The 20,960-nt window shown below is 41.7% G+C and overlaps 1 protein-coding gene across 2 annotated transcripts in view; it reads left to right on the forward strand.

The window, feature by feature from the left end:
* Window positions 1-5,663: 5,663 nt before the first annotated feature.
* Window positions 5,664-20,960, forward strand: part of SHISA8 (shisa family member 8) — a 170,731-nt gene continuing 155,434 nt past the window's right edge. The window contains exon 1 of one of the 2 annotated variants that reach the window (XM_072127056.1): window positions 5,664-6,614. In XM_072127056.1, coding sequence (XP_071983157.1) covers window positions 6,103-6,614 — 512 coding nt within the window. In that variant the 5' untranslated portion in view covers window positions 5,664-6,102. The remainder of the gene's footprint in view (window positions 6,615-20,960) is intronic. The other variant, XM_072127055.1, reaches the window with a different exon arrangement.

The raw sequence follows: 20,960 nt of genomic DNA on the forward strand, positions 1-20,960 counted from the left end.
AAATGAAGAATTTTTTTATGTACAGGAGGTTTTAATTTTTGTAAATGTATGAAAACATTATAAAACCTATACAAATTTGGTATCCCTGTGATCGTATTGACCCAATGAATGAAGTAGATCTGTCATTTGCGGTGCACAGTGAAAGCGGTAAAAACCAAACCCACTAGAAATGGCGCAAATGTGTTTTTTCATCATTTTCACTGCATTTAGAATTTTTTTCCCGCTTCCCAGTACATAGCATGGAATATTTAATAGCATCACTATGAAGTGCAATTTGTTACGCAGAAAATAAGACATCACATAGCTCTGTACATGGAAAAATAAAAAAGTTATAGATTTTTGAAGGTGGGGAGTGAAAAATAAAAACACAAAAACGAAAAAGGGCCTGGTCCTTAAGGGGTTAACAACAGCTTTGTTGTCAAGTACTCGACCACTTAATGCAATAATATTGATATGTTTGATGAATAAAAATGTCATATATGTTATTATGTTTAAATAAAGTTTGTTTTACAGATTGTTACAAGATTTGAATAAAGCTGTGGCCAGCACTTTTCCAACACAACTTCGGGGCAGATTTACTTACCCGGCCCATTCGCGATCCAGCGGCGCGGTCTCTGCGCTGGATTCGGGTTCGGCCGGGATTTATGATGATAGCTCCTCCGCTGAAGTCCGCTGGAATGCCTCGAAATACACCGGCCTATACTGGATGAAGGTGAGTGAAATTTTCGCGACACAATTTTTTCTTTAAATGCGGTGGTTTTTCCGAATCTGTCGGGTTTTTGCTCGGCCAAACCCCCCCGATTACCGTCGCGCGCATGCCGGCACCGATGCGCCACAATCCGATCGCGTGCGCCAAAATCCTGGGGCAATTCAGGTACAATCGGCGCAAATCGGAAATATTCGGGTAACACATTGGGAAACCGCGAATCGGGCCCTTAGTAAATGACCCCCATTGTCTGTGTTTTATTTAGTTATTGTATGGGAGGAAGGCCTTTTGCTTAGCAGCTATCCCCCTCCCAGCTCAGCCCAGTTGTTACCGAGTGTTGGGGCCTATTACTAAATGGGCAACTTCGGAATCTGATCTGACCCCAGGGCTGCCATAGCAACGGTCCGCACTCCCCGATGACCGTACACGCGGGCGCGGGGGGGGGGGGGGGCGTCGATCGTGGGGGAAAGACCCCCGGAAGGTATGTTAAATGCCACAGTCGCACTGACGGCGGCATTTAACAGATTAAACACCAGTCCACTCTGACCGCAGGTGTTATACTGAGGTGTCGGTTCGGCTTCGATTCAGAGTGGAGCCAGCATCAGCACCGCTAAGTCACTGTGCTCAGTGCGCGGATATATCCGCCGAAGAGCGGGAAGGGGTTAGGCATGCTCGTTACCTCTAGGAGATGATGGCAATTTTTTTATATAGTTCCAGGGCTCCTGGATTCCGCAGAAAAAAAACTCTATAATATACCAAATCTCGTGCATGCGTGAGAATTTGTGCCTTGTGCAGCTGCGCTAGTAAATTGACATGTTTCATATCCATATCCTCCTGAATTGCATAGCAATAGGTCAAATGTGGTTTTACGATGCAAAGTCCTATCTTAGGTACTATACGGGGGCACATATTTTATTTATGGGTAGTTTTCTGTCAGAAACGATCATGATGGTAATTTAAAATCTCTCCCTGTAACGAACCCCACATGGGGTATCTTAACTCCTTGGTGCCCTGCACCCTTCTATTGCAGCCTGCCCCTTGTATACAGCCAGCCCCTTGTATACAGCCAGCCAGCCCCTTTTATACAGCCAGCCGGTCCCTTGTATACAGCCAGCCAGACCCTTGTATACAGCCAGCCTGTCCCTTGTATACAGCCAGCCAGCTGGTCGAAAAAAAACCAAACAAACCATGAATTCACCTTTCCATCGTTCTCCGGAAGCTCCGCTACTTTATCCACTCCGTTTGGTGAGTGCTGGCGGCTCACAGACTGTGACGTCAGCCGCTTGCCGACATCACAGTCTGTGCGATGCCGGCACACACGGAGCTGTCACCGCTGGATGGAGTGGATAAAGTAGCGGAGCTTCAGGGGAACTTTAGGTGAGTACATGGTTTGTTTGTTTTTTCCAACCGGCCCCAGACTGATCGGCCCACCGGAAAAAAATCACGGTGGGTCATATGGCCAGTCCGCCCCTGGTTATATTCTTGTAGATGGTTTGGGGTCACTGCAACATGAGCAAATGTATTGCCGGGTTACAGCATTAGAAAGGTTCTAGAATGAAAGAACCACTGCTCTAGAAGGAAAGAACCATACGACTGGTCAAGCAGGTAAGATGGGTCATACCACTGTAGCAAAAATGAGAAAAAGGTAGGGGGAAACAATAGCGCCTGTATCCCTAATCCCTTCCTAAAATTCAAAAACACCTAAATAAAACCACACTTCCTAAAATAATGCATCCCCCAGATTAGGCAGTCTTGGGGGTCCCTTGACAGGAAGCACAAGCTTCTACATATTTTGCTGAGGGATCCTGGCAGACATGTTAGATGGGAGCCCCTCCCTCTTGCTCACTGCCTCAACTTCAGAGGGAGAGGCACAGCTGAAGCAATTCTCTCTTCTCTGTCCTGCAACACCCGGCTTGTGCTCAAAAGGTGAGCAAATGTCCCTCATCCCATTTACATCAGCTCTTAAACCAGAAGCAGATTGACAGCGGCAGTGGCTCTCAGACTTCAATATAAAAAATAATAATAAATAATTAAAACAGTAAAAGGGGATGATATAGATAGATAGATATGTATATATATGCTATGAGAAAATATACATATGACAGATATTGATATGGACATATATTACATATGATGACCTAACCACAGTCTTTACTATAGGTATGTTGCGACTGGTATGATACCCACAGTGCCATAATTTGTTATAGTTTTCTGCATAAACTTTGTATAAAAATATGTATAACTACTGTACATACAACTGCCATAGGGGAGTCATTGCCCCCTTGTTTCTGCAAATGTCTGTTGTAATGCAAGAACAGTAGGCAGACTACTATGATGTTGGCAACTTACTGACGTCATGGTATATGCGATGGCAGTGAATGGACCCAGAGATGGTGCCGAAGTTCTAGTAGATAAAAGACTGTGGGGGGCGTCGGAAAGGTGAGTACAGAGGGGTTTTTTTTTTATAGGTTGGGCATAGGTGGCCACTGGCTATATATAAGGGATGCAGGCACTGGCTATATACTAACGGGGCAGGTACTGGGTATATACTAAGGGGCAGCTGGCTATATACTAGGGGGCAAGGAATTGCAAGCTACATACTAGGGGGAAGGAGGCTGGCTATATACTAAGGGGGCAGGGAGCTGCTGGCTATATTCTAAGGGGGCGCTGGCTATATACTAGGGGGCAGGCACTGGATATATACTAGGCAACATGGGTTGCTGACTATATACTAGGGGGAAGGACCTGGCTATGTACTGGGGGGAGGCTGGCTATATACTGGGGGGCATATACTAACTTGCTATACTAACTGGGTGGAGGTTGTGACCATTGCACGTCCCACCCTAGGCATACACTCGATTCAATTGGTTCTCCCAGTTTTTTGCGTTAAAATTAGGTACCTTGGCTTAGACTCGGGTGAGCTTATACTCAAGTTTATACAGTAATAAAGGTAATGAACCGTAGATAGCTAAAAGGACCTATAGTCATTGAAATCTGTCAAATCAAGAAGCAACCTCCTTTTGCATTCATGAACATATGTATAAATCCCCCAATAAATTTTAACAAAAACAGTGCCATCAAATTGATTATATTATTTACTGTGTTTCCTATTGAATTATAGTCAACGCAGCATCTTCCCCTTAAAGGAGTTTGCCCATAAAAGAAAATTCTCAAATTTTAAACCCCTAGTGATGTTAACATAAAGATAATTTTTCACACCTTACTTTACAATTTTATTACGTTTTATTGCCATTTTAGCTCCTATCACTCCATAGGCTGGTCAGTGTAAAATTCCAGAGTGTGGGCGTGGACTCTATAAGAATACACATTATGATCCCTGTAGTGCTGTGAGATACAGTGTGCTGAAAATTTTGTTAGATTTTCAGGGTCCATGTTTACCTTATATACACTTTCATTTAGCTTCTCAAAGTTGTACTAGTATCTGACAAATGGAAAGAGATGAGTCAGATCAGAGATGATGAGATCCATGAGATGCATATATGCACATTCTTAGCTCTACTACATCTCAACCACAACATGCTGTCTGGATAAAGACCCTTATCTGTCTGTAGCTTTACTCACCTCACGCGCCGGCAGGAAGTCTGTGTGAGCTCATCTTGGAATGCAAGGGTGGAGACTAGAGGCAGAGAGCAGCTCAGTGCAGCGTGAGACAGGAGAACAATATGTCCTCCCCGACCCTAAAGTAAGAAGATTACCGATCAGAACCTGAGACAGACTGGAATTCTATGAAATGCTTTATTTTTGTTAATAACAGTGAATGTGTAATTTTGTTATCCTGTGTATATTTAAAAAAAAATTAGGAGTTGGGTTGGGGAGGCTTTAAAAAAAACAAACATGTACTCACTATCTTCTTTTATTAGGGGTTATTCCCATGAAGACAAGTTTCTTGAATGTACTCAAGATAACAAAATAACACTCTAATTCAATGTTATTTTAAAAAAATATGCAACATTTCACTGATATAATTCCAGCTACTCTCTATCAGTCCAGGTGTACACAATTTTGGTTGCCCCTAGACCCGACCCTGGACCTTCTAAGTTTAGGGTCGGCAGACAGATGCTGCGCTATGTGTAATGACGGAAACTTATAAAATATATATATATATATATATATATATATATATATATATATATATATATACCACAGACTCAATGCCATCTCACTGGCCCCTATTTATCAAAACTAGTGCAAACTGCAGTTTGCCTGTGGAGTGTGCCAGATTCTTCACAACTGGCTCATGTTCTTTATGAATCTGGTGTACCCTGCACTGCTCTGGAAGTGTGAACCATTTTTTTTTTAATGCATTCTGTACAATTGTGGCACACATCAGTAATAAATGTGGCACAAACTCTGAATAAGCCCTAACATGCCCCTTTAGGTGCACATATTTTTTGTCTTGTTGGATTCAGTGCAGCTGCGACACAAAACTGGTGCAGGCACTCATGTTCTTTTAGGTGCAAAGTCAGACAGAAAACTGGCGCAAACACTAGATTGTGTGCTATTATCTCTATAAATAACGCATAACTAAGTTATTTCTAAAATTCATGCCGGTTGGGAATCTTGAATTCAGCCTAAAATCCAGTAGGATTCACATTCTCGTAAGATCTGTCTCCTCATCTCGCAAGTGGACAAAAGTATTGATCGTAAAATGATAAAAATATTATAAGAACTATAGTTTTCAATGCAAAATAAGGCAATCATATCTTAGGTATGATCCAAATCGTACATTATTTATTTATGTATAAACAGCGAAAATATGTTAAATAAAATGCCACAATATTGCAAATTGTTTTCTTTTATCCTCTCCAGAAACAGTTAACAAACACCACCAAAAAGAACTGACTGTGCCAAATAAAAGAAAAAGTTTCAACGTTCTGAAGAGTTAAACACCACTGTTACATAATGAATGTTGCTGTTGTGATGTCGCATAAACTTACAGCCTTATCTGCTTTGTCCTTCCCTTCACCACCTACCAGGCGAATTACTGGCTGATAGCCAGAGATCAGGGAGCAGTGTGCACGATCTATCCGTGCGCATGGCTGCTGGATGAGGACAGTTCACCATCCATCCTCTCCATCGCTGCGCAGGCAGAGCTTGTTACCAGAACCCCAGAATTTCCAAAAAAAAGGTAACCAAGCCGAAAAATGACGACCTGGAGACAGATGGGGATCAAAGCCTCATCGAGGTAAATAAGAAGATGCAGCAACTATCCTCGAATGAAGCAGGAGTTATTGGCCTCGGAGGAAGTTGGATAGAAGATACAACTTTCTAAACCTTAGTTTCCTAGTAAGTCACCCTGCTCCTGCTAGACAAGGCTCGCACTGCTAAGCTGTTCCTGCCAATACCCACCCAACAAACGGGCAAGAGTGGATCAGATGATGGAGTGCCCGATGCTGCTCAGCATCTGCTGCCTCGTCTTTCTACATCCTTGCTGGGTGCGTGCAAGGACCCCGAACACAAAAGCAGGTTTGTCTGAGGAGCCTGTGCCAGGAGCCCCTAAACCTCCCCTGCCTACAGAGTCCCCAACCGAGGCTGATAGGTGCAGGGGCTATTATGATGTGATGGGTCAGTGGGATCCACCATTTAACTGCAACGCCAGCAGCTATTTGTACTGCTGCGGGACCTGCGGATACCGTTTCTGCTGTCAGTTCAAGCACGGAAGATTGGACCAAAGTATGTGCTCGAACTATGACACTCCAAACTGGGCAAACACTGGGAAGCCCCCTGCCCGAGGCGATGATTCTGGGGACGACCCCAGCAAAGACAAGACTAACATGATCGTCTACATCATTTGCGGTGTGGCAGCATTGATGGTGCTCATAGGGATCTTCACTAAATTGGCTGTGGAAAAGACTCAGCGGCCCCAAACTGACATGAATGTTTCTAGGTAAGGAAATTGGCAATGACATATTTAGAGAGTCTTTAGAAATGCTGAGATGAGTGTTATTTCTAGAATGCTGTGGGACTTGAAACTTTTTTCATTTCTGATGATAAAGCATGGACCACACACTAGCTTTCTGCAGTGCAGTCCGCACTTGATTCTTTTCCCATCTGCAGTATGTTCACATTATTTCCGGGACCAGTTCACAGCTTTGTTAACCAAACTTACTGAATGCCCAGCCAGCTGGAATTCTACTGTACCAATTACTGCTTTATGTGATATCAATACAGGAGCATTCCTGCTTTTCCAGAGCTCCTGCACATGTAGTAAGTTCAGTTTACATGGCCCTATTCAGTCTGGGAAATGTGACCAACACATGGATGGAACATTGTCATGTGATACTGACATTATAACACTTTGCAACTTAACTACAAAACCTACCTATTAGTTCACCATTTACAAGTCCCAAACGGTGACTTCTGCACAAACAGTGCTATTGATGCATGTAGCATATATTCATATTGCAATTTAGTGGAAGATAAAGGACCTGGGTAGTCAACATCACATGTTCATTACACACAGGGCACATACAACAGACCACGGGTCTGTTGTCTGCAACCTGACGTGGGGCATTTATCAAATTTGGTGCACAAATCATGCATTAATTTTCACTGAAATGTTAGGTTGTGGCGCAGGACCAAAAAGGGTTTAGAACTCTTTCAAGATACACGATAATAAAATGAAACCCCATAGACCAGCTTTTTCAGCACCCAAAGTGTGCACCCAAAATTGTTTCAAAAAAATGTGTTGGAAAACTAGAAGTTCAGAAAAAGTGTCAGCCCAAATTGTGTGCCAAAGAAAAAAAAAAATTTCAAAGGCACCAAATTTTAAAAGCACCAATATTGTGCCGCAGACACTTCATAAATAAGTTGCAGCAGGAGAAGCAAGGGAACTCCCCCCCCCCCAAAAAAAAAAAACCATCAGTTTTCGGAAAGCTAATAATGAATGCCCTCTGATTTGCTTTTGTGCAGGTAGACTTACTCTGTCTTGATATGCAGAAAAATCTTCCTGAAATAAATACTATGGACCTATTTGACTATAATCTAATTTTTTATTGTTTCTTATGTTCCCTTTTTGCACACTTAAGTCTCCGTTCACAACAGCTTTCTGGGTTTCTGTAACAGTTTCCATTTTAGGAGAACACAGGTGTGCACTAAGGCCCCTTCTCCACTGGCGTTTTTCACGCGCGAGTTCTGCGCGTGCATTTGACGCTCAGAACTCGCATTGCACTCTGTCCCATTGTATTCAATGGGTCTTTCTCCATTTGCGTGGTTTTCAACGCGCGTGCTTGCGTTCGTTTGCACGCGCGTCAAAATCGCAGCATGCTCTATTTTTGCGAGTCACGCGCAATTTTCACGCCCCATTCAAGTCTATGGAGATGCATCAAGAACGCATTGCACTCGCAATCATTGCAAGTGCAATGCGAGTGCAATGCGTTTTAAACGTAAGGGTTGCTAGGTGACCAGTATAACAGTATTTCCCCTGCTCGCGAACGATCATTTAATTAAAAAAACACAATGAAGAACAGTGAAGAATAGAATAAAACCAGTGAACACAGTGAAAACAGTGACCACAGGATCATTTAAGAGAAAAACACAGTGCAGAACACAGTGCAGAATAGATTACAGATGTTCGGCACATCTGCTTACTTGTCGGGAGATACGCGCGGAGCGGTGCGAACAAAATAGCATGTGAAGAACAATATATATGTGTGTAAAGAACAAATTGCAGATGTTTCCATACATCTGCAATGTCTTCTTCACACATATATATATTGTTCTTCACATGCTATTTTGTTCGCACCGCTCCGCGCGTATCTCCCGACAAGTAAGCAGATGTGCCGAACATCTGTAATCTATTCTGCACTGTGTTCTGCACTGTGTTTTTCTCTTAAATGATCCTGTGGTCACTGTTTTCACTGTGTTCACTGGTTTTATTCTATTCTTCAATGTTCTTCACATCTGCTAACTTGTCGGGAGATAATATACGCGCGCGGAACAGTGAAGAATAGATCGCAGATGTTTGCAACTTATCAGAAGACATTATTTTTCAATTAAATAAAACATTTTATTCCCGAACCTTGGTCCCTTTGAAAAAGTCCCATTGACTTAAAAAAACGCGCGTGAAAAACGCACCGAAAACGCAAAAAAACGCGAACAAAAATGAAACAAAAACGCAGCAAAAACGTCAGTTTTTCACGCATTGCACCCTGACGTGAAACGCAACGCTAGTGTGCAAGAGGCCTAAGTCTGTTTGTATAATACCAAAATAAATTGCAACATAAGTTACACAGTAGTAGTAGGTGATTAGTAATTAGCAGCTAACAATGCTGATTAGCATACAGAGCACCTCTTATGCAGGTAACTTTCTACAGCATTTCCTAAATTTCCTGCATAAAAGACGCTCTGTATACTGAAAACATCACGAAAAATGACAGCATACACAGCTCCAGACGATGCCAGAATGAAGAATTTTTTTGTACAGGAGGTTTTAATTTTGTGAATTCTAAAACCTATATAAATTTGGTATCCCCATGATCGAACCAACCGAAAGAATAAACTAGACATATCATTTGGGGCACTCAGAGAAAGAAGTAAAATCCAAGCCCACACGAAAATGGCGCAAATGCATTTTTACACCATTTTTACTATATTCGGAATTTTTTTCCTGCTTCCCAGCACACAGCATAGAATATTAAATATAGTCACTACAAAGTGCAATTTTTATGCAAAAAATAAGCCCTCACACAGCTCCTTACATGGGAAAATAAAAAAGTTACGGAAAAGTTTTTTTATGGTGGGGAGTGAAAATGCAAAAACCAAAACGGGCCTGGTCGTTAAGGGGTTAATGGGTGAGCTTAGTCATAACATAATCATGTCCCTCCGGCACCAACGGGGGCTTAGACCTCCTGATGTATCTGGTGGGTGAATGCGCTGGTGGCTGCTACTAGCTAATGTAGTTTCAAGGTTTGCAGGGATATTGCCATATGCACTAGAGCAGTGGTGGCGAACCTATGGCACTGGTGCCAGAGGCGGAACTCGGAGCCCTTTTTGTGGGCACCCAGGCCCTCACCCCAGCATGAAGTTCACCAGACAGGACTCAAAGAATCTTACTACAGAATCGTCCTACAATGATAGGCGAATTTTCCCTCCTCCTTTCAACTGCATTGGTGTCTTTAGGAGGCTGAATGAATGAAAGTTGTCAAAGAACAAGGAGAAATAAGTTACTGCTTTCATTGCTGCGCTGGCACTTTGCAATAAATAAGTGGCTTTTGGTTGAAGTTTGGGCACTCAGGCTCTAAAAGGTTTGCCATCACTGCACTAGAGTATCACTAACAGTTTGCAGTAAACGATTGCATATTAAGTGTCAGTCATGTTATACATTGGATCATTTTATTTTTATTTAATAAAACATTCTGATTAACATAACTCATACACTCTATAGTGCCGGAATTAATTCTGTTAGCTAGTGCAAGGCAGGATTTCTAACTTTTATTAATATTTCACAAGTTACATACCGTAAGTCTCTCCAGTCCCCCCTGATATATTTATGTGTTTTTGACATAAAAAGTTGTAAAACCACTATAGAAGAACACTTTTGCCAGATTTGTTGACAATGCCACAATAATAAATGAATACGAAGGGCAGCATATTATCAAAGACATACTTTAGATAGTTATTATTTAGTGAAAAATAAGTGCATCAATAAGTCTAATCAAAAGGTGTTTTAATGCATTTCGTAATATATTATTGTTTGTAGGTGTGCAACACTGGATGATGGTGGATTTATCTATGAGATTGTTTATCAGTTTGCGCCAAAAAAATGTAAAACTCCCTCCCTCCTGGCATATTTGATTCTGTGATTATTTTACTTGCAATTATTTTCCAGTTATCATTTTTTTTTAAATCATTGACACTGTTAAGAGATTTAATAAATATGAGTTGCAGTGGAGCTCCAAAGGCAGTGGAGCTACAAGGAGCCTGCCTAATGATAAATCTCCCTCAAAGTGTGCATACAAAATGAATTACTGAAATAGGTAATGTTGAAAGTATAGGAAGTAGCTCAGAGTTGTGAAAAACATTTATCAACACCTTAATGACATGTGACATATATGTACGTCACATGTCTGTTAGGGTGAATTCACACTAACCTGTGCCCGCCGTACTGTAGCACGGTGGCGCACGGGAGAGGAGGAGCGGGTGAGCGCTGCTTGCCCCGCCTCTCTCCATAGAGATGCATGGTGCATGGTGATATGTTCCAGGAAAATATAGGACATGTACTATCTTCTCCCCCACACGTGTGCTGCACCGTACTGCTCCAAACAGCCTTGTGCACTTGTGAACCAAGTATCTGAATTGACACCTTTTCACCATTTTACAACATATAAATTTTAATAAAAAGGGAAATAAAGGCTGTACATTCCAAAAATAGCATAAATTAAAAACAGCAGCTTGTCCTGCAAATAACAACACCTTAAAGGACACCTGTCATCAGGTCTGTGTCACTATTTCTGTCACTACTACTTGTTGGAGCAGCTCACATGGATTCCATCCCAGCCTTTATCTAGTCATTTCATACATTAATCATTATAAAATCATCTTTTCTTTATTATGTAAATGCGGCTGGTCACATGGTCAGAGGCAGTGATGTCACTCCTGTTCCCCCTCCCCTCTCCTCCCCCTGCTCATGTCTGTGTGTAATGTATAGTAAAGCATTGCTAGTGTGTGTGCTGTATCTGCTGACATGCTGCATCATCCTTATACACAGACATCAGCTACACAAGTACCTGACATGTTCTGCTATAACATGGCTGCATCCTGGAGCTGTTATATCTCTCCTATACGCACACACACACACACACACACACACAGGTTGCAGGGGGCGTGGTCACCAGCAAGCACATGGAGCAGCCTTTACAGCATTATACAGGCTGTCAGTCAAGCACTGGGGGTGTGGCTGTGCCTCACACTCATGAATAAACTGGACAGCTTGAATATGCTAATGACTCATTGGACATTTCACAGGTCATTTGCATACAGCTTTAGGACCTCATTGCTTAGGTTTACAGGCATGTAGAGGGACAAGGAAGGGATAGAGGCAATGCTCTCTAATGGCAGTTTATGAAAATATATTTAGATTAGGGGGGCTATTTTGCATGACGGGTTCTCTTTAAACAGGTCCGTTCACTGAAACATGAAAAAGTTATTGGCGTCAGAATATGGTAAAACAAAGAATTTTTTTTGTATAAAAGGTTTTAATTAAAAAAAAAATTCTTTAAAAATATATTAAAACCTTTTAAACCTAAATAAATTTGGTTTCTCCATGATCGCAGGAACCCAAAGACTAAAGTAGAGGTATCCTTTATAGCGTACAGTGAAAGACGTAAAAACAAAGTCCACAAAAAAATGGCGCAAATGTTTTTTTTTTGTACATTTTACAACATATCGGTCTTTTTCAGCTTTTCAGTGCATGGCACAGAATATAAAATGCAGAAAATAATCCCGTTCAAAAAAAGTGATGTATTTTTGATTGTGGGGAAAAAAAAACAAAAAAAGGAAAAACAAAAAGTCTATTGACAGGAAGAGGTTAAAGAGTACTAGGACAGAAAAAAATCAGATAGCTCTAGGACAAAAACTGGTTGTCTGGGGAAAATCATTTGTGAGCAACTGACCTTGGTGTATCTTTCACAATGAAGTTGAAAACCGTTCATGTCAGTTTGCTCTGCAGCTTGTAGATAAGGTTTTATGAAATCTCATCTACTATTCTGGTACATATTAGGAGGATAGGCGCTGGTGATTTCACAGCAGCTATATAATTAAATTAAGTTTCTACTGCATGGACAATGTCAGTCTACTCTACTGTTGCATTATTTTTTTCAGTAATACTGACATGCAGTATATGTTCCAGGCAAGGGACACTTTTTTGGTTTTGTTAGGTTCAAAATCTGCAGTGTGGTGCAGGAAGCAGAAGAGAAGCCAGGAAAGGAGAGTGTTTATTATTTTTTTGTATGCTAAGGGGGTCTCCTGTATTATTGTCTGCTCTGGGGGTCTCCAGCATTTGTCTGCTCTGGGGGTCTCCAGTTTTTTAAAGTTTGCTATGGGATGTCCAGTATTGTCTGCTTGATTTGATTTCTAGGGTAATATAATTGCTGTACTATGGTATTTATAATTTCTATGGTGGCATTTTGTGCTGTACTGTGGATGTTGGTGCATCTAGGGTGCTGGTTACTGTTGTGTTCCCTTAAAGTTGAGCAGTGTGACAATATCGACCAATTAATGTTGCTCACCCCTGGCCTAAATCCTTAGATCAGGAATAGAACACACATGTAAAGTAAATTTCATCATTTTTATCATTTATTATATGTTTGTGGAGTCATTTTATGAGGACTCCGACTCCACCGAAACTGTCACCAATTCTGACTACGCAGCCCAGGTCATCACTTGTCGTCTGTCCTGCATCTCAGCCATTGCACAGGCTGCCAGTGAGGAAGGGGGGACGACGACACTGGGAGTGGGACTCATCCTCCCCCTTCGTGATGGAGGCCCTAATTGGCCCTAATGAAAACCCTGAATTGTAGTGTAATAGTGACATTTGTGAGGAGGGATTTAGACTGTATCTTACTCTGAGAGTTTCAATAGAAATCAATATAGCGGCCTTCAGTGTCACTGTATGGGAATATTACCAAGTGCAGCAGTTCTCTTTTACACTCTGAGAAACATGCTTTGCCAAACCACTAGTCACAAATAGGCTAGATCCCTAGTTCACATGGGTGAACTATATAACATTTTAAAACATTTTTAACAAAAAACATTCTTCAAAATTTGAACACTGTACTATAGATAAGCCTTTAATTTATACAGGGTTGTACCCAGCCTCTCTGCTGCCTGAGGCGAATTATAGAAAGAGGCCCCCTCCCCCCAATCGTCTAGTGGTAATTGATAGAGAAGCCGGTGACACATGCTCCCTGCCACATAATGCGTCATTTTCAGCAGCTCTAAATTGCCATCTTTTTTTTTTGTAGCCCCTCCTGATAGTGTTCCTTTTTCTGTTGTAGGTCTATAAAAGAAGTGTCTACAGAAAAGGGGACACTATAATATCCCTATTTCTATAGCCCCACACATCTATAATGTCCCCTGGTCTTTGGCGTTTTCACTATGTGGAAAAAACTATGCATACTGTATATACTGAGTATAAGCTGAGACTCCTAATTATAGCACAAAAAAAAGAATAATATGGGAAAACGTATTGACTGGAGTATAGGCCTAGGGAGGGAAATACAGCTGCTACTCATTAATAAAATGTCTACAGCAGATCCCCAGTGTAATGTAATGTCCACGGCAGAGCACCGTTTAATAAAGTATCCACAGCAGAGTCCTCCTTTTAATGAAATATCCCCTGCAGAGCTCCCCTTCAATGTAATGTCCCCTGCAGAGCCCCCCTTCTATGTAATGTCCACGGCGGAGCCCCGCTTTATTGTAATGTCCACAGCAGAGCCCACTTTAATAAAATGTCCACAGCGGAGGCTCCCTTTATTGTAATGTCCCCTTCAGTTGCCCTTCAATGTATTGTCCACAGCAAAGACCCCCTTTAATGTAATCTCCCCTACAGAGTCGCCCCTGTAATGGAATATCCCCTGCAAAACCCCCATGTAATTGAATGTCCACAGCAGTGCCACATCCCCCCCCCCCCTTCATCTATGTAATGTCCATAGCAGGGCCCCTTAAAAAATATACTCACCTTCGGCTTCTTCCCAACCCGTGAGAGTGCACACTATGACATTACCAGGTCTTGACATTGCATGACATAGGCATGACACAGAGCCTATGGGAGAAGAAACCAAAGGTGAATATTTAGTGGGATTTTTTAAAACATGTAAATTCACTGGCCGCAACCAGGGACTGGGTGTTCCTGGGTCACGGCCAGACAGTATTTTAAGAAGGGGGGGCAGCAGCCCCAAGATGACGCACCCTCCGTCATGCAACAGCACTGCCGCCCGTGGCGACTTCCTCAAGTCGCCTCATGGGTAGTGCGCCCCTGAATTTCTGGAAATTACTGGAATTTCTGGATAAAGTTCTCTAACAATAAAGGTCATTATAATCCATTACGTTGCAATTTTAGTCAGTTTTGTAGCTGTTTTTAGTCCTGATGGTCAGTGTGTCAGTGTATGCTCAGTGTAAGATTCCAGTTGTAAGAGTGTGGGTGAGCACTAGCTGAGCTGACACTTCATGATTCCTCTGTGCTATGAGATACTGTGTGCTGCCAATGTGCTTAGATTATCATGGTACTAATAGAGACAGGTTGGAATTATGACTGAGAAATGCTGTATTTTAAGAACTTTGAATTAGAGAACGTGTTATTTTGTTATCCTGAGTATATCTATGAATCTTGTCTTCATGGGAATACCCCTTTAACTTTGTCTTAGTTAGCCTCTCCATTCTGGGAGTACACACACAGTACATTCTAGATGCCTCCTGTCCCACAAACCATGCTGGTTGGGTCCACTCATTACTACTCATACTGTCTTCTAGCACATTGACATTTAAGGGGTCATCCAACTCTTAAAAAACCAGCAGGCGGGCTTGGGAAATAAGTGGGAAAAAAAGGTGTACTTACCTCCTCCACCGTCTTGGTGGTCCGTGTAAACAAACACTGCTGTATCCTGTGCTGAGATATGATGGCGGATGGGCGTGACCAACCACCACTCCCGGCCGGAAGCAGAACTCATCAGAGCTTCTGTGCCCCTGTAAACAAACAGGGGCATGGACAAGCGAGATAGCTGCACAGGACCCAGGAAGTAACAGAGGAGGTGAGTACAGCTATCTTTTTTTAAAACCTACCACCCCAGCCGCTAATTTTTTAAAAGAGTCGGACAACACTTTAAGAGTATTTTATTATTATTATAACTGTAATTTTGTTTATTTCTATCTTTACTTTTTTTTTAAGCTATTATTTTATGTACTTTTCCTAGCCTATTGTGGGGAGGGCAGCCCTCTAGCGCTTACTAGCCCCTTTTTACAGTCATTTTTGGGGGTATTAAAATCTGTGTCCCAATTGACTTCAATGGAGTTCGTGTTGGGGGTCAAAATTAAGCCCAAAGTCTGGGTCCGGAGCTGAATTTTTGCCATGAAATTTCCACCTACCCTCTCATCACTAGACATGATACTACATCTTGAGGATTATCTAAAGTTGCCCTTACTTTGAAGGTAGTGAAAGAAAGCAAAGGATTAGCAAGAGCTGGGGCTAAAACAATCAGAGAGAGTGGGTTAACTTTAGACCCGTTTCTTATGTCAGCTTTCTCTAACCATCTGTTAGGGTTGGGTAACACAGAAGACAGGGGATAGTGTGCCCTGAGCTTTCCCCAACCTCTGTCCCTTCCTATAGCCCCCCCACGCTAAACCGTGGGGCGACTACTTGAAGACTCGAAATAGTCAAACCTATAGCAAGGAGCAAGCAATGAAAGGGATTTCAAACACTAGCACAGGTGACTAGTGAAGCTGCAATTTATGCAGCCAGAACCCCACCTCCAGAACCTGATAGGAGCTGGACAACTTCTGGGCATTAACCCCTCATGGTGCAGAATAACCAAGCACAATAGCAGGAACCATGCAGAGGTAAATAACTCCCAGCAGTCCCGAACACAACCCCTAAACAGCACGAGGTCTTAGCAGCCGCTGCCCGGAGTGCACACCAGAGACCACAGGTAGTGGAGGAGAGGTGCAGTTTGCGCAGAGACGCACCAGAGATCGGAGAACGCTGCTGGCACCACCAGAAGCCCCAGAACTCCCCTGCAAACCTGACACCATCTGTCTGTTGTGTAACCTTTTTTAAGATGGAACACAGGTAACTAAGTACTGAAGAGCCAGTGACCCATGCAGGAAGAGCATACCCCCTCACCCCTCAGTGGTAGTGTTACCATATGCCACATGGGAAGGGCTCCGAGTCCTCCCATCTTCCATGGAGCTCTGTACACGTGGGGAGGCAGGCTGCTCTGCCTTTACTCTGTACAATCGGAGTCTGATGATGATGAGGCAGCTCATTTACTCATACAGTACTGCTCTTCCAGCAGAAACTGTTTTTAGCTCCTTCACGCTCCATGCCGTTCATGTATGGCACAGAGATGCAGGGGCTGTATGAAGAGGGCTCACGGGGACGGGGTGAGGTTCCTGCATCTTCGTCAGACCCGAGGCTGTCTCGTTTCTGCAGTTTCGCACTGTGCAAAAATACTGTGTAAAAATGCCATATACTGCATTACGTTCAGACCATATAGGGTTAATGTACACTAAAGGGTCTAAAATTTAGTTAAAAAACAAATTTAAAATACTAAAAAATGTACACCATACACCACTGTACACCATAGTATAAAAAAATATTGGAGTCAGAAGATGGTGAAAAAAAAAGCTCTCAAGGAGGTACACATTTTTGAAAATGTATTAAAAAACAATAAAACCTATATAAATTTGGCATTACCATGATCGTACCGAACTAGAGAATAAAGCAGAGGTGTTATTTGGAGCACACAGTGAAAGTTGTAAAAACTGAGCCCACAAGAAAGTGACACAAATTTTTTTGCCAATTTCACCACATTTGGATTTTTTTCCAGCTTCCCAGTACATGGGATAGAATAATTAATAATGTTACTGGGCAGTTAAATTTGTTACACAGAAACACAGCTCTGTAAACTAAAAAAAAATGGATTTTTGAAGGTGGAGAGCAAAAAAACCCTGCATCCTTAAGAGGTTAAAGTATAAAACTGCTTGTGCGTTGGTGACGCTTGTTGAGGTGTTAATACGAACTCTGATGCTGAAAATGTCCATATACATATACTTTAAAAGGAGTTTTCCACAAAAAAATTACTTCAAAAAGCTCTCAAGGCGGTTCAAATATTTTAAACTCAAATGTTTGAAAAACATAATAAATACTCATTTGTATATAGATAAGATATACACCCATCAACCCTCCCTTTCTCCCCTCCCTCCCCAGAACCAACCCAATACCTAGTCCCAACCCATACCCCCCCTTTTTCCCTCCATCGAAGGAAACTTCTGGAGCAAAATGCTCTCTTTTGTTAACTGAATTATCATTGATATTTGAATGCTCATTGGTGTACTTATATTTGCAATGTAAAATATAAAATCAATAAACAAAGTTTAAAAAAAAATATATATATATTTTAAAAAGCTATGTAGCACTGACAGAAGAAGTTATTCCACAACTCATTGGCCTCACGTGATTGCTACATCACTGCCTTCAGAGTCTCCTTCCACCTGCTGTGTTCAAATAGTCCCTACACTTACTGATCCCCAGCACAGCAGGATTCCGCTATAGATGCAATGTGTCACCCAGGAAAAGCCCTGACACTGCTTCCTTTTCCATTTAATCCTTGTCACTATATACTTGAATAAGAAAAGGAATTATGTATATATACACACCTATATTTAATAAAAATACCCTGAAACTAGTGAGAAAGTGAGAGTTGTTTTGTTTGGTAATACTGGCAGGCAGATGAAAGGTGCATGGTAAAAGCCCTGGATTTGTCTGGAGTAGCCTAAGGGTTAATGCAGACATGTGGTAAGCAGAAAAAGTCTAATTTGCCTATACTGGGTCTGCTTATTATGAAGTAGGGGTAGGCTGGTAGTAGGACCCTACTCCATCTGGGCTTCAGTCCTGGGTTTTTGTATAGCCCACAGGTGCAGGTCATAGGACTTGTTAGAGCCTGATTTAGACCAGGCCAGAAGCAGTAGGTGAGGCACTACCTGGAGAACTGAATGCTGGTCTGTGTTCATATAGCAAAGGTAACCTAATAAACTGCTGACCAAGAGCGGGACCTGTTATTGTATAAGACAGTATTCATGAGTAGAATAGGATTTTGTTTATGCCTATGCTGCGGCTGACAGAATGTGAATAAAACACTTGATCTGGACTATAACTTGCATGTGTACTACTTACTGCACTACTACCAAGCGTCTACCAGAGCCATTCCCCACTATGTATTAGCACAGACCAAAAGTTTGGACACACCTTCTCATTCAAAGAGTTTTCAGCATTTTCATGACTCTACAAATTGTAGACTCACACTGAAGGCATCAAAACTATGAATTAACAAATGTGGAATTATATACTTACCAAAAAAGTGTGAAACAACTGAAAATATGTCTTATATTCTGGGTTCTTCCATGTAGCCACCTTTTGCTTTGATTACTGCTTTGCACACTCTTGGCATTCTCTTGATGAGCTTCAAGAGGTAGTCGCCTTCCAATAGTCTTGAAGGAGTTCCCAGAGACGCTTAGTACTTGTTGGCTATTTTGCCTTCACTCCAGCTCACCCCAAACCATCGCGACTGGGTTCATTTTCTGGTGAATGTGGAGGCCAGGTCATCTGGCGTAGCACTCCATCACTCTCCTTCTTGGTCAAATTGCCCTTACACAGCCTGGAGGTGTCTTTGGGGTCATCGTCCTGTTGAAAAATAAACGATGGCCCAACTAAATGCAAAATGGATTGAAAAGCATGTTGCCGCAAGATGCTTTGATAACCATTCTGATTCAGTAAATCCTTAACGTTGTCATCAGCAAAGCACCCCAACACCATCACACCTCCTCCTCCATGCTTCACCAGGCATGTAGAGTCCATTTGTTCACCTTTTCTGCACCACACGTGGTTGGAACAAAAGATCTTAAATATGGACTCATCAGACCAAAGCACTGATTTCCACAAGTCTAATGTCCATTCCTTGTGTTCTTTAGCCCAAACAAGTTTCTTCTGCTTGTTGCCTGTCCTTAGCAGTGGTTTCCTAGCAGCTATTTTACCATGAAGGATACTGCACACAGCCTCCTCTTAACAGTTGTTGTAGAGATGTGTCTGCTGCTAGAACTCTGTGTTGCATTGACCTGATCTCTAATCTGAGCTGCTGTTAACCTGCAATTTCTGAGGCTGGTGACTTAACCTCCGCAGCAGAGGTGACTCTTGGTCTTCCTTTCCTGGGGTGGTCCTCATATGAGCCAATTTCTTTGCAGCGATTTTTGCAACTGCACTTGGAGACACTTTCAAAGTTTTCCCAATTTTTCAGACTGACTCACCTTCACTGTCTATTCAGTAGGACTATAAGCTGTGTCTTCACCTGACTTTTGCGCAAGACAACTGATGGTCCCAACCCCATTTATAAGGCAAGAAATCCCACTTATTAAACCCCCTGACAGGGCACACTTGTGATGTGAAACCCTTCTCTGGTGACTACCTCTTGAAGCTCATCAAGAGAATGCCAAGAGTATGCATAAAGTCACAGAGAAATAGAAACATCTAAAAGATAAATTTTATTAGATCCCTTTAAAAAAAAAGGAGACAGACTGTCTCAAAATAGACAACCAATATATATATATATAAAAACTAACTAAGTCCTGGTGCCTGTTTTCTTTTTGTATGGAAAGGTCTCTGTACCAGGACGTGAGATGCTCCAATACACTATTTTAGGTATCTTATGGTATTATTACCACGATAAGATACATAAACTCATGGACCAACTTAACCCTATGCGTTTCGCCGTTCTCATAAAGCGGCTCCTCAGGGGTCTTACTGTGGGGAGATTAAACCAAAAAACGTGTCCTCACAGAAATGATTGATAATCCTGATAGTGTACACAGGATAAATGATAAATTCAAGATAATTATAATAGATTAAACGTCCAAATAGTCACATATGGTGTGTGTATATATATATATATATATATATATATATATATATATATATATACACTCAAAGACGCCAAGTTGATTAAGCTACAGTCTTATGAGTTCCTGATCGTCTCATGCAATGTACATCTTTCACATTTGCATTAAACCAAGATACCTATAATGTGAAAGATTTATCTATTTGATAAATATATGTACGGGCGTAAGTCCCATGCGGTGTCCTCTAGATAGCCTTCAATACTAGAACCGGTATATATATTGCACTTGCCCAAATACACACTCAGTTGCGATATTCCATCATAGTGACAAGGCCTATTGTAATGTACATAAAGAGTTTATAATCCGTGCCAATGTACATGTGAATATAACTCATAGGAGCATGGATATGAACATTTTCCCCAATTCATAAACTGGACATAATCCACAAACATACACACAAATATATTGCACTTGCCCAAACAGTTCACGGGTAACTCATGGTGAACCATGTGTTAGTGCATATATCCTTCAGCTAATGGCCCCATGCACGGAAATGCACAATTATTATATCATGGTAGTCATTGTAAACAGTTCATTCATGACTAATGTCAGTAGATATATAGATGTAATT

The sequence above is a fragment of the Engystomops pustulosus genome, chromosome 10 (assembly GCF_040894005.1).
Source record: "Engystomops pustulosus chromosome 10, aEngPut4.maternal, whole genome shotgun sequence".
In the NCBI taxonomy this organism is placed as follows: domain Eukaryota; kingdom Metazoa; phylum Chordata; class Amphibia; order Anura; family Leptodactylidae; genus Engystomops; species Engystomops pustulosus.